The sequence below is a fragment of the Pecten maximus genome, chromosome 9 (assembly GCF_902652985.1).
Source record: "Pecten maximus chromosome 9, xPecMax1.1, whole genome shotgun sequence".
Classification (NCBI taxonomy): domain Eukaryota; kingdom Metazoa; phylum Mollusca; class Bivalvia; order Pectinida; family Pectinidae; genus Pecten; species Pecten maximus.
The window spans coordinates 34,087,400-34,109,663 of NC_047023.1; the positions used below are offsets into that span (position 1 = coordinate 34,087,400).

Consider the following 22,264-nt stretch of genomic DNA (forward strand, 5'->3'; position numbering starts at 1 on the left):
GCAATGCATCCGTAGAGTGCCTCATTTCTCATTCTCTCTATTAATAGAGTAATATACAGTGTTATATGATTGATAAAAGTATTATACAGATTCATTTCTGTAATCAATTGAGATCATAAGGGAGACACTAATGGGAAGCAATACAGGCCCATGGTGCCTCTTACTTTTTTCACATTTTGCAATAGTCTGAGCAGCAGCTGTGATTAACATGTTGTACTGCAGATATATGCAGACATCATGGAATGACGTGATAGACTTAATGTTACAGCAACAATTGTCTTTTTGTGACCCCTGTCTTCTCTCGCTCCACACCAATGTCTTTGTGGTAATGTTGATTCCCTATCAATTATCCAGGGGCCTTGCAGGGGAGGTTTGCATTTTTCATAACTAATTGGCCAAAGCTACACAGGACCTATGTAGAAGCCAGTAGACGGCCTGTTTGTGTGGTAATCAACCAGCAATGACTAGCCTGGGAATAGGGCAGCATTTGATGTGCTCTATCACACCAGTCCAATTCAGACTTCCTATATCTATCAGCATTAATTATTGAACACTAAATAAAAAAAAAGTTTTACTTCTCTTGGCCAACGACCATTAAGTATATAAGACTAATATAATATTTTTATATGAGACTTGTTATGACTCCATGACAATGTTAAAGAGTTTGATGAAATTAGGAATTGGTTGATGAAATTAGGCCTATGATTCATCAAATCATCTCTGTACATGTGATTGTGGCTTTTGAAGATGGGAGATGACACGGTCATTAGCATTGTGTAATACATTAATAGTACAATAATTGGAGCTATGTTGAGTTGTGAGGTTTTGCAGGCCATTGGGATGAAGGGACTTGTGAAGTCTTACCATTAATTTGTCTACAAAGATTGTCACTGTTTAGGCTGCGTGTGATCTGTCCAGCTAAACACTGACAATGTCCCTCCTTTATAACCCCTAATTGATAATGAAGTCCGGTTCACACACAAATTTCCCTGTCAGAACTTCCCAGACAGCAAAGCAATTTGGAACAGTTGCACTGCCTTTTCACATGCCAAATGTATTTATATTTTTATTTTGGTTCGTTGATATATATATCTATGTCCTGTTTACATCAGCGGTTGGATATTTTCATCCAGAGAGATGCAAAAATTGACCAGTCCAAATATTGGGACAGCAAAACTGAGTAAATTGAATGCTGGGCTAAAGGCTGTCATTATCTTTCAAGTTCACAGAGGTCAAAAAACTTTGAGCAACTTCTTCTCAATAACCAAAAGGCCCAATGCCCAGACTATCACTAGGTTTTCAATCAGAATTTATGAAAAATACATGTTACAGTTATTGGACCAGCATTGGAAAGGGACAATTTAATAGTTAGTTGCAATTGTCCATCATTGGAATAAATATAATATAAAATTAATGATCTAACCTTGAAAAAGATAATCTGTAACATTAATTGTCCAACAAGAGAAAACGTAAAATGTATGTAAGCTAGATTAATATGGTCCAGAATTGAAAAAAGATCCAATGTAACATTAATGGTCGAGAATTGAAAAAGATCCAATGTAACATTAATGGTCGAGAATTGAAAAAGATACAATGTAACATTAATGGTCCAGAATTGAAAAAGATACAATGTAACATCAATAGTCCAGAATTGAAAAAGATACAATGTAATATTGATGCTCCAGAATTGAAAAAAGATACAATGTAACAAATGGTCCAGAATTGAAAAAGATACAATGTAATATTAATGGTCCAGAATTGAAAAAGATACAATGCAACATTAATGGTCCAGAATTGAAAAAGATACAATGTAACATCAATGGTCCAGCATTGAAAAAGATACAATGTAATATTAATGGTCCAGAATTGAAAAAGATACAATGTAACATAAATGGTCCAGAATTGAAAAAGATACAATGTAATATTAATGGTCCAGCATTGAAAAAGATACAATGTAATATTAATGGTCCAGAATTGAAAAAGATACAATGCAACATCAATGGTCGAGCATTGAAAAAGATACAATGTAACGTCAATGGTCAGGAATTGAAAAAGATACAATGCAACATTAATGGTCCAGCATTGAAAAAGATACAATGTAACATCAATGGTCCAGATTGAAAAAGATACAATGTAACATTAATGGTCCAGCATTGAAAAAGATACAATGTAACATCAATGGTCCAGAATTGAAAAAGATACAATGTAATATTAATGGTCCAGCATTGAAAAAGATACAATGTAACATCAATGGTCCAGAATTGAAAAAAGATACAATGTAATATTAATGGTCCAGCATTGAAAAGGACACAATGTAACATCAATGGTCCAGAATTGAAAAAGATACAATGTAATATTAATGGTCCATCATTGAAAAGGACACAATGTAACATTAATGGTCCAGCATTGAAAAAGACACAATGTAATATTAATGGTCCAGAATTGAAAAAGATATAATGCAACATTAATGGTCCAGAATTGAAAAAGATACAATGTAACATTAATGCTCTTGAATTGAAAAAATCCAATGTAACATAAATGGTCCAGAATTGAAAAAGATACAATGTAACATTAATGGTCCAGAATTGAAAAAGATACAATGTAACATTAATGGTCCAGAATTGAAAAAGATACAATGTAACATTAATGGTCCAGAATTGAAAAAGATACAATGGAACATTAAAGGGCCTGTATTAAAAACGTTTGTTATATTATTGGTCCATTATTCTCCCCAAATTTCTAATATATAGTATATTGTGGTACATTTTAAGTCGTGTAGTTTTGATAAGGCTTCTAATGAGCTTATCATTCTTGCACTGTAAGAAATATTTTGGGGATACACATACATTTTTAATGAATGGAACTTACGAAAGTTAATAGTTGTTCACTGTTACATAATGAGCTACATGTGTTGTAGGGTGAATCTTTGAAAGTCTAGATTGACATTCTGAAACAAATCAGGGATTATATTTATAATTCTACTTTCATTGAGTTTTCTTTGCTGCCTAACACACACCAGCACATTAATTAAGTGAACCTGACATTCTTTATGTATTCAAATTAAGGAAGCAAACTGTGGCTTGAATAATGCAATGCTTCCTTCTGACAGACATAAGGAGGATTGGCTATGTCATTAAACACATTTGAAACAGATTCAACCAAATTTTTTCATTAACTTTGTAGAGAAAAAGAAAAGTCGGAGAATAAGGACAGGAAGGTACTGGAAATACTACAGATGAAAGATGAGAAGATCGAGGAATTACAAACACTTGTGGCGGCCCGAACCAAGGAACTTAGTGAAATTGCTGTGCGGTATGTGATGTATCTGGATTCTTGCTGTGATTTGTAGAGACATGCTAAATTTAATTGAAAAAAGGATAATTGGCGCAGTTGCATGTGCTAAATAAAAAAGTGATAATTTTACAGTGATGAAAAAAAAAAAATCCCCTGTAAGGTTGTCATTAATTAGATTTATGTGTGTTTATTGAGAGATGAAAACGACAAGAGAAATAACCATAGTGTTATTATTTCTCAGACAGGAAGAACGTTTTTGATGTCTATCATATTCCAAATATTAGTTTAAGGTCTTCCGTAGTTTCATCTCCAGATCAGGTTTTTATCCGGTAAATTTATAAGCCCATATTTCTTTGCTTGTTCTATTCTCAGTGAAGTAATAACTGTCCAATCCGTTTCTTTTCATCAAACGGTCGAAACGTTTTGTTGATTTAAACTACCAATTTGTGCTATTGTGATATAAATTGTGAGATTTGCATCCTATTGTTGTGGTGATGAGCCAGAATGACTGTATTTAAGGAGGTATGCACCAGCATGTTTCGAGTTACTTCTGAATTACGATTCCTTGTGATCCTTTACTTTTAAAGAAGACTAAATGGCTTAAGATGTCCTACAACTTCCTCTTCCTGTATAACGATGGGGCACCATTGTTTTCCCAGTCAAATCCACACATGTACTGTGTAATAGGGCCAGCATGTGTCACCATGGTAACAGACTCACAGACAACATTGAGCCACTTCCTGTGTTCTTAACTGGTGAATTTAATTTTCTGTTGCATATTATGGTATTTTGAAATCAGTTAGTGTAAACATTACTCAAAAGGCTAGGTTGCTAATTGTTACAGCTTATAATTATCCTTTCTGCACACATAGTATTTAGCAATGACATAAGCATATTATAGAATCTTATGCAAATTTATTCAAAATAGTAAAATCGATAAGTTTTGTTATCATATCCTAAACTTCCTAAAGCTCAGAAAAGGGGTACTTTATTTAGTAATCACATTATTTGTGCATCTTTTTGTGCATCTGTCTGTCTGTGCAAATCTTGTGTACAAGATATCTCATGAGCCGCTGGATTCATATAAGTCATGATAACATAACACCATCAAGTTCTATACTATATTACATTTTGGTGGTCATTGGTCAAGGGTCAAAGGGTAAATTTTGATCACTTTCAACAGGGATTAGGTTTTGGTTTTTATTCTGGTTTTTTTTCTAACAGCATACTTGAATTGACTTTGTGTTGGATGCCTTAATATGAAGTTTACGTCAGGAATATTTCTCGAATCAACAGGTTTTTTTCACCAATTTTAGTTGAACAGTTGTTACTGTAGTAGTATACAACATAAACACTGTTTTTATCTGAAATCAGCCTCCTCCCTTAGTGTAAAGGTTTAGTACAGTATTTATCTGAAATCAGCCTCCTCCCTTTGTGTAAAGGTTTAATACAGTTTTTATCTGAAATCAGCCTCCTCCCTTTGTGTAAAGGTTTAATACAGTATTTATCTGAAATCAGCCTCCTCCCTTAGTGTAAAGATTTAATACTGTATTTATCTGAAATCAGCCTCCTCCCTTAGTGTAAAGATTTAATACTGTATTTATCTGAAATCAGCCTCCTCCCTTAGTGTAAAGGTTTAATACCGTATTTATCTGAAATCAGCCTCCTCCCTTTGTGTAAAGGTTTAATACAGTATTTATCTGAAATCAGCCTCCTCCCTTTGTGTAAAGATTTAATACAGTATTTATCTGAAATCAGCCTCCTCCCTTAGTGTAAAGGTTTAGTCAGTTTTTTATCTGAAATCAGCCTCCTCTCAATCACAAGTACAATTTACATTTATCCTGTTTAGGCGAATGGACAACCAGGACAACTTTGGCAAGATACAGACGGAGATTGACTGTTTGCGTGATCAAAACTCTCACCTAGAAATGCAGGTACAGAATTCTTATAATGGTCAGCACGATAAATATTTCTTGTTTCAGTATTTACAGAATAAATGTGGTCCGCATGACTCAAATGTCGGAATTGTTATACTAGAACAAACATGATTCCATTTGTCAATCATGCATGTGGAGAAAGAATGAATAAAAAAAAATGTGGAGAAAGACTGATTAAAAAAAAAATTGTACTTTCAAGTTCAGTGTGTGTTTTTTCCTAAAAGTTTGTAAGTGATTTTGAATTTAATTATTTTTTGAATTAAAATTTGTGTATATTTTTCCTTTTTGATTTGAAGTGAATTTAATACTTTGATTGATTCAGATTTAGAGCATCTTTATGTATGATGTAATATTGTGTTCTATTTTATATTTGTCTTGCTGAGAATAATCTTTGAATTCTGCTCTTCTGATTGGCTGATTTTAATGTCGCAAACACAGTATTGACATTTGACATCCTGTGGCTGTGATAACCATGTGTATTGACAAACATAAATTGTAATCTGACTGTTAAAAATGAAAGGATTCCAAGTTTAGGAAGCTAGTAAATCTATTTTTACTGATGTACGTATGTAACAAAACAACAACCTATATAAAATACAGTTTTGGAGAGAGAAATGCTTTGGTTCCTGACGGTAATGTTGCTGTAGACATGACTAGTATATAGCAACAGGACAAAAAGACATACCAAAATGGTAGCATCCTATTGGTGTGAAATATAAATCTAAGGAGAAAAAGTTGAAATGGAATGAAATTAAGTTTTGTCATGTGGACTGGGATATCGAGGAATATGTCTACCCTCTGGTAGCACCTTCTGCTGAGCTAATATTCAGTCTGTGATAAACATCTAGGAATGCTGTATAAAAAGGGACCATTTCTCTCAAGTTTCTAAATGACAACCAGCAAACATGTCCCCTAAAGGGCCATAACTCCGCAAACAATTAACTTTGAAAAACGAACGATCGTCAGCCTTGTCATGAAACTATCACAGAGACTGGAGGCGAACCTGTTGAATGAAACCCCTACTAGCTACTTAAGGGAATTTTAAAAGAAAAATAGTATCTTAAGAAAGTGGTCCAAAATTGAATTTCCTCTGGCAGTGTAGGATGGGTAATTAAACCCCCCACGGTTGTGTTTGTCGACGTGTTGCGGCGTATTAATCCAGCAATGTAAACCTTGTGCAATAGGTCATAAAATGGGAACATTGTCCAATAAATCTCAAGGCATCAAATCATTAGACCTGTCAAAAAAGCAATTTGTCAGCGATATTTGGTCAGTAACAGTACTTAGAATTATGTGTCCGCTTTTCCTTGCTACTTGATGGCTGGTATTGGTATTTCAGTCCAAACTGGACAGACACGGAATATTCCTTGGATGCTTGGTTGTTACAAATGCTGTCGTTATTGTCATGAAAGATGTGTCATGTTTATCACTGTGTATATGAAGCTAACTCCAAATATGATTTTTATTGAACTCCAAGTCTGTTATCAAGTGACGGTTTTTCTGTTGTCAGGCAATCCTTCGTTATACTGTATGCATATATAGCTTTCTTTATGTCCATAGCCATTCCTATCTCTCATATAGAGCCAGTCTACATGTTGATATTCATGCAGCCACAATAAAAATGTTTGAATTTGAAATGCATACTCTATTGGAATCAGAAAAGATACATTTAATTATCTTTTAATAATTTGTCTACATTTTTATCTCATTGTCCCTCCATTTTTGACAGATCATGTCTTCATTTCTAAGCCAAAAGTAAGAATGAAATACATAACACCCACTCTACCAGTTTATAAACTGTGTATAGGTTGAGTCTGTCCGATTATGCAGGTAATTGTGTTATATGTCAGATTATACAGGTTATTGTGTTAAATGTCAGATTATACAGGTTATTGTGCTATATGTCAGATTATACAGGTTATTGTGTATTATGTCAGATTATACAGGTTATTGTGTGTGCGCATGTGGGTTAATGTTGCATTTATAATTAAAAAGAACAAAAATCGTCATGTTTTTATATAAATTCAATATTTAATGATTTCTCGGTAAGTTCTGTTTGTTTTCTTGATCGGATTTTAATGTTAGGTGTCCAACGTCTTTATCGGGATGTTTTCGTCGGTCCTCCTGTTCTCGCGTGGTCACGTGACCGGCACGAAGGACTACATTAACACTTGGTCGATAAATATGGTCAGAGCACCCGACCAACGTATTTCGTCGTACAAACAAATATGATGCACTTATTCATCGTGCTAAGAAACCGAGAAAAAGTGCTGTACATTCTTCTATTTATTCAAGTATGGTTACATAACGGCGTTATAAACTGGTCTTAATTGGCGAAGTGCCGATTAATTGACTACTTTTTAAGTAATTTTGACGATGTTTGTCATTTTCGTAAGAATGTACAGCACTTTTCCTTGTTCTCATACAATTACCTTCACGCTCTTACCTGTTTCATAATTATTGATTTAGGGTAGTCGGGTGCTCTAGAACGATTTATAGAGCAAGTGTTAATGTTCATTCTCCAAAATTGGAACTCTTCAGTGTTTTAAGTATCGAAATCGGCATATAGAAAAGAACAAACGTTAATAAACGAATGCAATGGATCGTAATTAATTCAAATAATTATTTACAGATGATTTCCAAAGACATAAGGTATAGTTAGACGTTTTCGGCTGTACATGCAAGTTTGTAAATTCGACACTGTGATAAAACCACCGTCCTCGTCGTTGCCATGACAGCCGATCGAAGCTCCGATCACGAATGCACTGTCAAAGTGAAAGTTGAAGTATTTTTCGTAACATGCCGTTTAAACTTAAAATTACATCCACACCTCATATTGATTGGGGTTGTTGAATCATACCTGATCAATTGAATTGTAAGAAAACTAACAAAAACACTAAAAAACACAGAATGAAGCCTTCGTGTCAGGCATTGCAGACACAACGCGGGATCTGTAAACAATGTGACGTCATTGGAATGTACAAGTTGCAACAATGTACAACAATGTATTTTTTACATGAATACACTAATGAGCAACAAAACGGGACGCAACATTAACCCACATGCGTGATGTCAGATTATACAGGTTATTGTGTTATATGTCAGATTATACAGGTTATTGTGTTAAATGTCAGATTATACAGGTTATTGTGCATATGATGTCAGATTATACAGGTTATTGTGTGTGATGTCAGATTATACAGGTTATTGTGTGTGATGTCAGATTATACAGGTTATTGTGTTAAATGTCAGTTTATACAGGTTATTGTGTTATATGTCAGATTATACAGGTTATTGTGTGTGATGTCAGATTATACAGGTTATTGTGTTAAATGTCAGATTATACAGGTTATTGTGTTAAATGTCAGTTTATACAGGTTATTGTGTGATGTCAGATTATACAGGTTATTGTGTTATATGTCAGAGTATACAGGTTATTGTGTGTGATGTCAGATTATACAGGTTATCATATATGATGTCAGATTATACAGGTTATTGTGTGTGATGTCTGTCAGATTATACAGGTTATTGTGTGTGATGTCTGTCAGATTATACAGGTTATTGTGTGTGATGTCAGATTATACAGGTTATTGTGTGTGATGTCAGATTATACAGGTTATTGTGTGTGATGTCAGTTTATACAGGTTATTGTGTGTGATGTCAGATTATACAGGTTATTGTGTGTGATGTCAGATTATACAGGTTATTGTGTGTGATGTCAGTTTATACAGGTTATTGTGTGTGATGTCAGATTATACAGGTTATTGTGTGTGATGTCAGATTATACAGGTTATTGTGTGTGATGTCAGATTATACAGGTTATTGTGTGTGATGTCAGTTTATACAGGTTATTGTGTGTGATGTCAGATTATACAGGTTATTGTGTGTGATGTCAGATTATACAGGTTATTGTGTGTGATGTCAGTTTATACAGGTTATTATATATGATGTCAGACTATACAGGTTATTGTGTGTGATGTCAGATTATACAGGTTATTGTGTGTGATGTCAGATTATACAGGTTATTGTGTGTGATGTCAGTTTATACAGGTTATTGTGTGTGATGTCAGATTATGCAGGTTATTGTGTGTGATGTCAGATTATACAGGTTATTGTGTGTGATGTCAGATTATACAGGTTATTGTGTGTGATGTCAGATTATACAGGTTATTGTGTGATGTCAGTTTATACAGGTTATTATATATGATGTCAGACTATACAGGTTATTGTGTGTGATGTCAGATTATACAGGTTATTGTGTGTGATGTCAGATTATACAGGTTATTGTGTGTGATGTCAGTTTATACAGGTTATTGTGTGTGATGTCAGATTATACAGGTTATTGTGTGTGATGCCAGATTATACAGGTTATTGTGTGTGATGTCAGATTATACAGGTTATTGTGTTAAATGTCAGATTATACAGGTTATTGTGTGTGATGTCAGATTATACAGGTTATTATATATGTCAGATTATACAGGTTATTGTGTGTGATGTCAGATTATACAGGTTATTGTGTATATGATGTCAGATTATACAGGTTATTGTGTGTGATGTCAGATTATACAGGTTATTGTGTGTGATGTCAGATTATACAGGTTATTGTGTTAAATGTCAGATTATACAGGTTATTGTGTGTGATGTCAGATGATACAGGTTATTGTGTATATGATGTCAGATTATACAGGTTATTGTGTGTGATGTCAGATTATACAGGTTATTGTGTGTGATGTCAGATTATACAGGTTATTGTGTGTGATGTCAGATTGAACAGGTTATTGTGTTAAATGTCAGATTATACAGGTTATTGTGTGTGATGTCAGATTGAACAGGTAATTGTGTGTGATGTCAGATTATACAGGTTATTGTGTGTGATGTCAGATTGAACAGGTTATTGTGTTAAATGTCAGATTATACAGGTTATTGTGTGTGATGTCAGATTATACATGTTATTGTGTTAAATGTCAGATTATACAGGTTATTGTGTTAAATGTCAGATTATACAGGTTATTGTGTTAAATGTCAGATTATACAGGTTATTGTGTGTGATGTCAGATTATACAGGTTATTGTGTGTGATGTCAGATTATACAGGTTATTGTGTGTGATGTCAGATTATACAGGTTATTGTGTGTGATGTCAGTTTATACAGGTTATTATATATGATGTCAGACTATACAGGTTATTGTGTCTGTGAAGGGAGTGATGTAGCTATACAGATTACTACATGCTGTGTTGAATATGTTTGCTGAAGTTGTAGTTGGTGTATCCAGAGATGTAGATAGAAACAAAGAGATTGCCAGATTTACATCCTCCCCGGGGTTGATAGAGTGTGAAATATGATGGATAATTTAATTTATCTCCAGTTTCTTTGTCTGTGAAATATGTCCCACCAATGTGCATCAGGAGGTAAATTATTGAATATCTCTGTCCCAATACAGCCCCATTTCACACTGGAGTGTTCCACCAATTGACTGCCTCATCACTTGTCAATATTTTCCCCTCCAAATCTGTTTTCATGACTATCTTGTCATCCTCGAGCTCACTGTCAGCTTGTTTACAGGTACATTATCTTGTATGCAGGTGTATTGTAGGATTGTCCTCCAGTTATTACTGGGCTATAAACCCAAGGATGTTATCACAAAGTACCTGCTTGATAGGGTGGTGCTAGAAAATAGTTACACTAAATTATCATACCTGGGTAGTATTGCTGCTATTGTTGTTGCTGGAGTATAACTGTATAGTACACCTGCCTAATCATAGTAATACACCTGTGTACGTAGTTTATACCTATAGTACTGGAAACCTATATATAGTACACCTGTGTACGTAGTTTATACCTATAATACTGGAAACCTATATATAGTACACCTGTGTATGTAGTTATACCTATAGTACTGGAAACCTATATATAGTACACCTGTGTATGTAGTTATACCTATAGTACTGGAAACCTATATATAGTACACCTGTGTACATAGTTTATACCTATAGTACTGGAAACCTATATATAGTATACCTGTGTACATAGTTTATACCTATAGTACTGGAAACCTATATATAGTATACCTGTGTACGTAGTTTATACCTATAGTACTGGAAACCTATATATAGTATACCTGTGTACGCAGTTTATACCTATAGTACTGGAAACCTATATATAGTACACCTGTGTATGTAGTTTATACCTATAGTACTGGAAACCTATATATAGTACACCTGTGTACCTAGTTTATACCTATAGTACTGGAAACCTATATATAGTATACCTGTGTACCTAGTTTATACCTATAGTACTGGAAACCTATATATAGTATACCTGTGTACGTAGTTTATACCTATAGTACTGGAAACCTATATATAGTATACCTATGTACATACCGTAGTTTATACCTATAGTACTGGAAACCTATATATAGTACACCTGTTCTAATTGTACCTCATCTCTTGATTACAATATACTTGGTCATGGTGCAACAAGCCCTTGATATTATTGAATATTGTAGTCTCATATCTTGATCACAATGTACTTGATCATGGTGCCACAAGCCCTTGATATTATTGCAGTCTCATCTCTTGATCACAATGTACTTGATCATGGTGCCACAAGCCCTTGATACTATTGCAGTCTCATCTCTTGATCACAATGTACTTGATCATGGTGCCACAAGCCCTTGATATTATTGCAGTCTCATCTCTTGATCACAATGTACTTGATCATGGTGCCACAAGCCCTTGATACTATTGCAGTCTCATCTCTTGATCACAATGTACTTGATCATGGTGCAAAGATCCCTTGATCTTGGTCATGTTGCTTGTCATCTTGACATACTTGTCCTTGATCAGTTTGTTTTGGGAGATACTGTCCTGAGATTAACTGTGGGGGTTGTTATCAGATTTAACAGTGTGACTTGCCAGAGGAGAGGTATATCACTGTACCACGTGCCCACCCTTCTCCTTGTGATCCAAAGCCTGCGGTTGATTGACAAACCAACTGCCACTGATAATATTGGAGGCACTGGTCATTAGGGCCTGTCTTACCTCAATATATGGGCTAATTGGTATGTTCTGGGAGGGGGGATTGTGCCTGGTTTCTGCCCCCCCTCCAATAGTTTGTCATGTGTTTGCCTAGCATTGTTTCAGATTAATTAATTGTTCTATCAATAGAATTTTGTTTTTTATACCATAGGAATTTGGCAGCAAATCAATCACCTTCAAATCAAAAAGTAAAATTAAAATATTAATATAACAACCTTCAAATCAAATAGTAAAATTTAAATATTGATATAACATTGTTGTCACCTTTTTGGCAACAATTTGACTATCTTTTTAATTAGTAATTATAAGCCCTGAACATATTGTTCCCATAGAGTGTCACATTGCTAATGCCTATTAATACTGCCATTGTATGGAGGGCTAGGACTTGATTTTATGAGGATAAACATGGAAGACAATTTCCTACTATTGAATGCCTAGGTGCCTAGGAGATAATGTTTATCCTTTAAGTTTGTTAAAAACTTGTTTGAGGGTATCATTATGAAATGCACTTTTTTTTTTGAAACAGTATAGAATCAGACTGATGGTATTTCCTGTTGATTTGAGGACAAATCATTGCATTAATGACAACAAAACAGGAAAAAAATCACAACATAATAAGACTACTGTAATTGAAAATGTGTGTTAATGATTATCATGCTTTCACTAATGGAGCCTTTCTTATTGTGATGTGAATTCTTTATCGTGTTAACAGCTTCATGGCTGGTGTCAAACACGTACTTCAGTTACAGCAGCACTAGTTCCCTTATTTCTCAGACCTTTCAAGGTCTTTGAAATTAAATTGACCCAGATCTGGTGTAAATTCTCAATTTGTGCAAACAGTGTTGAATTTCAACAAACTCTGCAGAAGACAGCTATATTGGACAAAAAATTTCTTGTCATCATTTAGAAATGACAAATACCTATTTAAATCTATTAAAATACATAAGTGACTTTGTTAGCCCAGAGGCTAGATCCTACAACTTCTCAGCTCTATTTGACATTAGGAGAAGGATACACATCCCGATTAATTTACAGAGCTTCCAGGCTTAACTATGTAATGGAGTTCTCATGTCTCCTGATGTTGATGGCAAGGACCCTGCAATGTTTGTGATGATAGGCATTTAACTGCAAATTTCTTCACTGGTTACATACCGAAAAAATGGTCAGCACTGCCCACTTGTAACTTGTAATCTACCAACACAGTCATGATTTTTACAAGTTATTAGTTCACAAGAAAAGATACTTGTATCAGAATTAAGGATAAGGAAAATTAATTTTTATATCATTATCTTGGTGTTAATTTTAATTTGTCTGATTAAGCTAACAAAGCCTTTGGTTTTCTACGTCTTCAAAATGTTTCAAACAAATTGGGAGTGGCAAGATTCCACATGTTACGGTTAATAAAGATTTCTGAGGACAGAATTTATGAAACACAGTTTTTAAACATGTGTGTTTAGGTGTCTTTTGTCCCCTACTTGCTTTCTCCTCCTTGTAAACTTGTTTATCTATATGTATTCTGTCTCTTTGTCCCATCGCTCCCTCCTCCCCTCCTTCTCTTCCTCCTCCTCCTCCTCCTCCTTTAGCTTGTTTGTCTACATATTTCCATCTCTTTGTTCCCTGCTTCCCTCCTCCTCCTCCTCGTTAACTTTTCTACTATCTCCTGTCTCATCCTCCCTCATTCCCCACACTTAGTTTAATTAATGTAATGTAGTTAATTGGATTAATATCAAGTTCCACCCTTTACACATTTATGTCTGAATCAAACACCCAAATGATCATGATAATTCTTTATGTAATCATATGAGGTTGTCGTTTACAAAATGCACCCATCTTTAATTTTCAACTCTTTTTAGGATTTCCTACATGTTGATGCTTGTCATATACTTTGGCTTTATCTAATAAAAATAATAAAAAGACATTAAAAATAGGCTTCTTCATTAAGATTTTTTTTCTTTGCATGATAATTAGATTTCCTTCTAAATATTATTGTGGATTTCACTGTCATCAAGTAGACTATCTCCAGTTATAATTTATGTATAAATTCAAAGAATATTTTCTTTATTTTGATTAAATAGTTTTATTAGGCGTTCTGCACTGTAGTTAGACATTTTCCCATTGTTCCATCAAACCCATATTCATTTAATGCTTTCCTACTGAGAGAGTCAACTTCAGGTCTAATAAGGTCAAAAGTCAAGGTCACTTATAATTGCAATTAATCTCTTTTTAATTTTGCTGCTTAATATCATATTGGTGACACGTCAACTTATATCATTTCAGTTTTTGAAAAACAAACTAAAGCTTGACCATGACCAGTCCACCAGGGGTTAGAGGGGGCCCAGCTTGAGATTTGGCCTAACCCTGGACAGACTGTAATAGAATCTCCAGGGGTTCTCCAGGGGGTTCTCCAGGGGTCATAGACATTTAGTCTATCCTAAAATCATGTGACTTGTCACATTTCTGTAATTACAATGTTTCACAAAGTTACAGTTCCACAGAATATACATACTCCTATAATCGAAACTTATGTAAAATATCTTTGCTACAGATTCTCAACCTTTTGTAAGACTACCACTTTCTGAGACAGTTTAAAACATCACTGTTGGACAAAACATATAGATATCAATAAAGTTCTGTCTTTGTGTATTGTTGATATTTATACCTCTGTGGTAAATAGAAACAAATGAAAATGTATAACTTAAATTTTTAATACATTTTCATATGTCTGCACATTGTGATACTGATATAGACTGTATTTAATGTGCTTAAGTAATTAAACAGAGGTTCAGGAAACAATTATATCTTCAAGAAATTTAGTGTTTTAAATCATCAAAAAAAAAAAAAAAAAAAATATTGAAACTAGTTTGAAAGTTACTAAGAAACAATTTTTAGAAAAAGATGAATTCAATTGCAAATGAATCTTTATCAATAGAATTTACTGTAAAAATCATGTAATCTGAGTACGGTGAGCTAGTTGTTTAGGAAGTTAATGTGTTGTGTAAAAGGAAATATAGCTTTATCCTCTTAGAGATACCAATTAATGTCACACAGGTTCACAAGCACATTTATTTTCCGCCCTCGGGACGACAAGTTGGAAGAGGTTTTTGAAATGGCAGTACAAGACTGTTACATAAATGTGATTAGAAGTTTGGTGCCAGTGCTATCGTAGCCAGATCTAGAGACATGCCCCAAGCATAGGGAGTGAACATGAGGTATATGTACTTATGTCCTTGCCAGCCAAGGCGAGATGGTACTCAAAGTGACAAGATAACTGTCACACACTTGGGTTTCATCACCAGCGGGCTAGCCCCAGGTGTAGAGCAGCCAGGCACCGCGACCGATGGTGGTGCTGCGCCATACGACCCTGACCATATTTGTCTTGGTGACCGACCAACTTTCAGTGTCAGTTGTGGATAGGTGCGTGATAAAGTTCTACAGCTTGTCTCAACATTATCACCAGGCACTGTCGTCTCATGCCTCGATGTGTGTCCCTACTCTCTGAAAAATGTCAGAGGCAATTAGCTCTGTTCTTGGCAGAAAAATGACAGAAATGTTGATAATAGGCAATAGGGAGACAGTAATCAAGAAATAACGACACACAAACATCATTTCACCTAGGTACGTCCCATCATGTACACAAATGTGCACTAAGCTACGATATCCCCTGGTCTCTTTAATGCACACCGCATTTTGCATTCTCCGAGGGTGTTTGCAAGGGCAACAAGATCAAACAGAACGACAAAACAGCCAGAATAGGACACATATGTCAGTCATTCTTGTCCTATCAACCATCACCGCAAGGCATACCAACACGATCCCACACCGGTTCCTACTGGGATTTCACAACTAGTATGAAGTATTGTCTTGACCAAACCCACACATGCCCACGGTTCTGACTTCCTGCTGGGTAACTTGAGCTGCCTGTCTCCTCAGCAATGTCATTGCTATGCAGTAAACCCGGTTAATACAGCATGGTGATATTTCAAACCTCATCCCCTAATTATGTACTCATGTACTGTAGATTTGTCATCTACATTCATCACTGTGCATGGCGTCACAAGCATCAGTCCAGGCGCCTGTCTAATTGTTATATTCACTTTTTTCTTGAGAGAATTTGGTTTGTACCTGGTATTCTTTATGAGATGAAAGGAAAAACAAATTTTTGTCCTTGTGGCTTGTCAGAAATTTTTGTTCTGGTTGCCTGTAAAAAATAACTGTTTTTTTTCTCTAGACTCTTGTCTGTTAAGAAGTTTTCAGCAAATGACTTAATCTTATAACTAATTATGATCATGCCTGTTTTGTAAAGGATAAATGAATACTTAACTTAAATTCATTAACTGTGAATATGCAATGTGAATACTTTTATTCGCCTACTGGGAATTATTCAATGTGAATACATTAATTCATTTATTGTGAATATTTTATGTGATTACTTGAATTCACTTACTTTGAATATTTAATGTGAACACTTTAATTCTCTTACTGTGAATATTCAATGTGAATATACTTTAATTCACTTACTGTGAATATTCAATGTGAATACCTAGTACTTAAATTCACTTACTGTGAATATTCAATGTGAAAACTCATTCTATCTTAATGTTATATTTAAATATTTAATTGCCTTACTGTAAACTGTAAATTATTGATGTTCATGTTTAAATTAATTGACTGAATGTTGTTGCGTTTTTTTTAATGCTAAAATTCATGAACTAGAGACATATCTGATATAAAAATGGTGAATTTGTTGACTTGACAATGATCACTGTTATATATAAATGATATAAAAAATTTATCGAACTTTTCCAAATGGTTTTATTTCAGCCTACATTGATAGAGCCACACTTCTAGACACAATATTTCATATATTTAACGAGAAAGAGAATAAAAAACTTCCGAATGGCACAAGAAAATGGCTGTATCCATTTGATGAAATCCTCTACAATTTGAGTTATGTGATAAAAAACGTCTTAAATTTATTTTTTTTCATATGAGATTTTTGAAACTTAACTTATGTTTTGATTATTCTTGCTTGTAAAAGCTGCACAAAACAAGAACTTTTAAGACTCATTTTATAAAATTTCATATGAAACACTCATCAAAGATCCTAGTCTAGATAAACCAACAGTGTATTTGTGGAAAGGTGGACAGAAATTTAAAGTTTGTCATTCCTTTCAAAATCAGATAAAAAAGCAACAGGATATTGTTAGCTATCTCAGTACTGAGGGAAAATGAACAGGCATTTATATTGACCTCTAACCCAAGAAAATGTCCCTTTTATGATTTCTCCACACATTTCCCATGCTAGTCACTCCATTAGATGTATTGCCTGTGTAGAAGTTAAGGTAATGTTGCGGAAGGGACCTTGGCACATAATTTTGTGCAAGGCTATGTGCTATTGTATCCCTGTTTGATTAGGTTTCAGGACCTTCCCCGGTTATGGTATTGTAAGAATATTATACAGGCGTAACAGAGTTTACATAGGAGACTGTGGTTATTGTAGTTTTCGGTGATCTTTACTTCATGCACAATAATAATATAAGCCCGACTCGAGGAGCGTGAACCAAGAAGTTGAATTATGTCTGTGAATTGACACCGGAAACGTGTCCCATGGTGAAGGTGCGATTACAAATTTGTATTCAATTGAACAAATTCAGATGCCTTTTATTACCCAACTTCATAATTTTATTGAAGCGAAATGTTTATTTGTTCCTTCGCTTGCATGTTGATTGGGAGTTGGATTTTAAATCTGCCACATTCTATTGCCGTGCTCCAATCAGATATCTTCATTATGGGGTCCCCTGGGGTCTGTGTCTATAAGAAAATCGACCAATTGATGGTGACACAAGGAGAAAAAGTGGCCATTTTCATCATGTGTAAGGAGCCCATTTGTCCCCATCATTGCATCTATATGACTCATGGAGGACCCAGTTTTTTCCAACATTCCATCAGACTTTGTCCTTTTATCTGCCACATGACAATGTCAGTGCTATTCCAGGCTACGACTCCTGGGGGAGGGGCATGTGCATGCCAACAGGAAGTAGATGGGCCCTAGTGTGTATTAGCCACAGGGCCTGGCGTGCACGTCGCTCGGTAAACGGTCCAAGATCTACGGTCTCGCTGTCTCATATCAACTCGACAGTATTATGTCACAGAGTTTTGATACAGTTTTATCAGTCAGACGTTAAACAATAAATTTGATATTAGATAATATAGATACTGTACTAGGTTGGGAAACTTCGCTGGATAAAAGATGAAGTCTGTCGCAAACCAAACTGCCAAATTGCATGAAATGTCCATTTTATGTGAGAAAATTAATAGTGTTCCAAACTAGGTTGAGCGGTAACTGCTTTCCTTATTCAATTTTTGTCTCGTACCCACAAAACGGGACACTTCCATATAAATGATGACTTGTATCTTTGTCATCTTAATATTTTCCCTGGTGGTATAGCATTTAGATTTGTGTGTTTGCCCCTGTTGTTAGGATGAACCACTCCTCTGTACAAATGTTCACATTTTACCGCGAGAGATAAAGATTGATTTGGACGTTCCTGCTCTGAGACACATTGCTACAGCAAATCTGTTTCACAATTACTATAATGTGAGAAATTAATGCTGCATATAAATAATTTGAGTAGATTGAATAATGTATATGGGAGGGTGCCATACTAATGTAGATATATTGTTTGTTTATCTCTGTTTCCCATTCAGATAAAACTTGTGACAAATTGGCATGATTAAACTTGTTAGATTTTCCAGTTCCCGGTGGCTTTCTCATAAAACTACAGTAAAAGTTGGAAATGCTGATAGCAAAATTGAGTTTTTCTCTGACGATATGTTGACAATTAAAACGAGGATGCCAAACATATTGTGTGTATGTGTCAGTTTTCTTGTCCAATTAATGCAAATTAAGATATTGTATTCATTTCTTTTTATCTTCTTGTCATTTGATATTACAGATCAGTAATGTTTTTGGAATCTTGTCAATATTAGATTTAGAAATACACAAGTTGTGTATCAATTCTAGCCTGATCATAAACTAAAATTGTTTTATTGAAGCAAATTTTCGTCCAAGCCAATTCTAAACCTGGGTTTGACTCTTATAAAGAGTGTGCATAAAAGGGAGACAGTTCATACATTTTCAATTATATAGCTGCCCTTTCAGTTGTGTACCTGTGTATGTTGTCTGTCCATTTCCTTGTGAGTTGTGCACCAGTGTGTTGTCTGTCCATTGCCTTATGAGTTGTGTACCTGTGTTGTCTGTCCATTGCCTTGTGAGTAAAGTACTGTGTGTTGTCTGTCCGTTACCTTGTGAGTGAAGTACTGTGTGTTGTCTGTCCATTGCCTTGTGAGTAAAGTACTGTGTGTTAATTGTCTGTCCATTGCCTTGTGAGTAAAGTACTGTGTGTTGTCTGTCCATTGCCTTGTAAGTAGTGTACTGTGTGTTGTCTGTCCATTGCCTTGTGAGTAAATTACTGTGTGTTGTCTGTCCATTGCCTTGTGATTAAAGTACTGTGTGTTGTCTGTCCATTGCCTTGTGAGTAAATTACTGTGTGTTGTCTGTCCATTGCCTTGTGAGTAAATTACTGTGTGTTGTCTGTCCATTGCCTTGTGAATAAATTACTGTGTGTTGTCTGTCCATTGCCTTGTGAGTAAATTATTGTGTGTTGTCTGTCCATTGCCTTGTGAGTGGTGTTTTGCTGTTAGTCATTCTGTACATCCATGTCTGTTTATCCATCAGACAAGAGGTTAGGTTTTGGAAGGGGGAGGCAGCCAGGAAGAATATAATAAATGTTATACTGAATCTGGATCAAAGGGATGGTACAACTGATAACAATGACAGAATGACAGAACAGCAACTAGGGAGGTACAGAAATGCCAGAATTTGTCTAATTACCTTGGGGACACTTTATGTGCATAAAAGCATCAGGCATAACTTCAATGCTTATTGATAAATCAAGGTTGATAAGTGTTTAGAGATTGTGACAGTGGGGGAAATGTCCTAAATAATCCTGGACTATGACAGTAGGGGATGTGTGTCCTTAACAATCCTAGACTGTGACAGTAGGGGATGTGTGTCCTTAACAATCCCGGACTGTGACAGTGGGAGATGTGTGTCCTTAACAATCCTAGACTGTGACAGTAGGGGATGTGTGTCCTTAACAATCCTGGACTGTTACAGTGGGGTATGTGTGTCCTTAGCAATCCTGGACTGTGACAGTAGGGGATGTGTGTCCTTAACAATCCTGGACTGTGACAGTGGGAGATGTGTGTTTTTAACAATCCTGGACTGTGACAGTGGGGATGTGTGTCCTTAACAATCCTGGACTGTGACAGTGGGGGATGTGTGTCCTTAACAATCCTGGACTGTGACAGTGGGGGATGTGTGTCCTTAACAATCCTGGACTGTGACAGTGGGAGATGTGTGTCCTTAACAATCCTGGACTGTGACAGTGGGGGATGTGTGTCCTTAACAATCCTAGACTGTGACAGTAGGGGATGTGTGTCCTTAACAATCCTGGACTGTTACAGTGGGGATGTGTGTCCTTAACAATCCTGGACTGTGACAGTGGGGGATGTGTGTCCTTAACAATCCTTGACTGTTACAGTGGGGGATGTGTGTCCTTAACAATCCTGGACTGTGACAGTAGGGGATGTGTGTCCTTAACAATCCTGGACTGTTACAGTGGGGGATGTGTGTCCTTAACAATCCTGGACTGTTACAGTGGGTATGTGTGTCCTTAACAATCTTAGACTGTTACAGTGGGGGATGTGTGTCCTTAACAATCCTTGACTGTTACAGTGGGGGATGTGTGTCCTTAACAATCCCGGACTGTGACAGTAGGGGATGTGTGTCCTTAACAATCCTAGACTGTGACAGTAGGGGATGTGTGTCCTTAACAATCCGGGACTGTGACAGTGGGGGATGTGTGTCCTTAACAATCCTGGACTGTGACAGTGGGGGATGTGTGTCCTTAACAATCCTGGACTGTTACAGTGGGGATGTGTGTCCTTAACAATCCTGGACTGTGACAGTGGGGGATGTGTGTCCTTAACAATCCTGGACTGTGACAGTGGGGGATGTGTGTCCTTAACAATCCTAGACTGTGACAGTGGGGGATGTGTGTCCTTAACAATCCTGGACTGTGACAGTGGGGGATGTGTGTCCTTAACAATCTTAGACTGTTACAGTGGGGGATGTATGTCCTTAACAATCCTGGACTATGACAGTGGGGGATGTGTGTCCTTAACAATCCTGGACTGTGACAGTGGGGATGTGTGTCCTTAACAATCCTGGACTGTGACAGTAGGAGATGTGTGTCCTTAACAATCCTGGACTGTGACAGTAGGGAATGTGTGTCCTTAACAATCCGGGACTGTGACAGTGGGGGATGTGTGTCCTTAACAATCCTGGACTGTTACAGTGGGGGATGTGTGTCCTTAACAATCCTGGACTGTGACAGTAGGGAATGTGTGTCCTTAACAATCCGGGACTGTGACAGTGGGGGATGTGTGTCCTTAACAATCCTGGACTGTGACAGTGGGGGATGTGTGTCCTTAACAATCCTGGACTGTGACAGTGGGGGATGTGTGTCCTTAACAATCCTGGACTGTTACAGTGGGGGATGTGTGTCCTTAACAATCCTGGACTATGACAGTGGGGATGTGTGTCCTTAACAATCCTGGACTATGACAGTAGGAGATGTGTGTCCTTAACAATCCTGGACTATGACAGTAGGAGATGTGTGTCCTTAACAATCCCGGACTGTGACAGTAGGGGATGTGTGTCCTTAACAATCCTGGACTGTTACAGTGGGGGATGTGTGTCCTTAACAATCCTGGACTGTGACAGTAGGGGATGTGTGTCCTTAACAATCCTGGACTGTGACAGTAGGAGATGTGTGTCCTTAACAATCCCGGACTGTGACAGTAGGGGATGTGTGTCCTTAACAATCCTGGACTGTTACAGTGGGGGATGTGTGTCCTTAACAATCCTGG

At 36.2% G+C, this 22,264-nt stretch overlaps 1 protein-coding gene across 3 annotated transcripts in view; it reads left to right on the top strand.

Moving 5' to 3' along the window:
* LOC117334506 (centlein-like) overlaps positions 1-22,264 on the top strand; it is a 97,426-nt gene that overhangs the window by 10,090 nt on the left and 65,072 nt on the right. For all 3 annotated transcript variants that reach the window (XM_033894171.1, XM_033894173.1, XM_033894172.1), the window contains exons 5-6: positions 3,184-3,312; positions 5,144-5,228. In XM_033894171.1, coding sequence (XP_033750062.1) covers positions 3,184-3,312; positions 5,144-5,228 — 214 coding nt within the window. The remainder of the gene's footprint in view (positions 1-3,183; positions 3,313-5,143; positions 5,229-22,264) is intronic.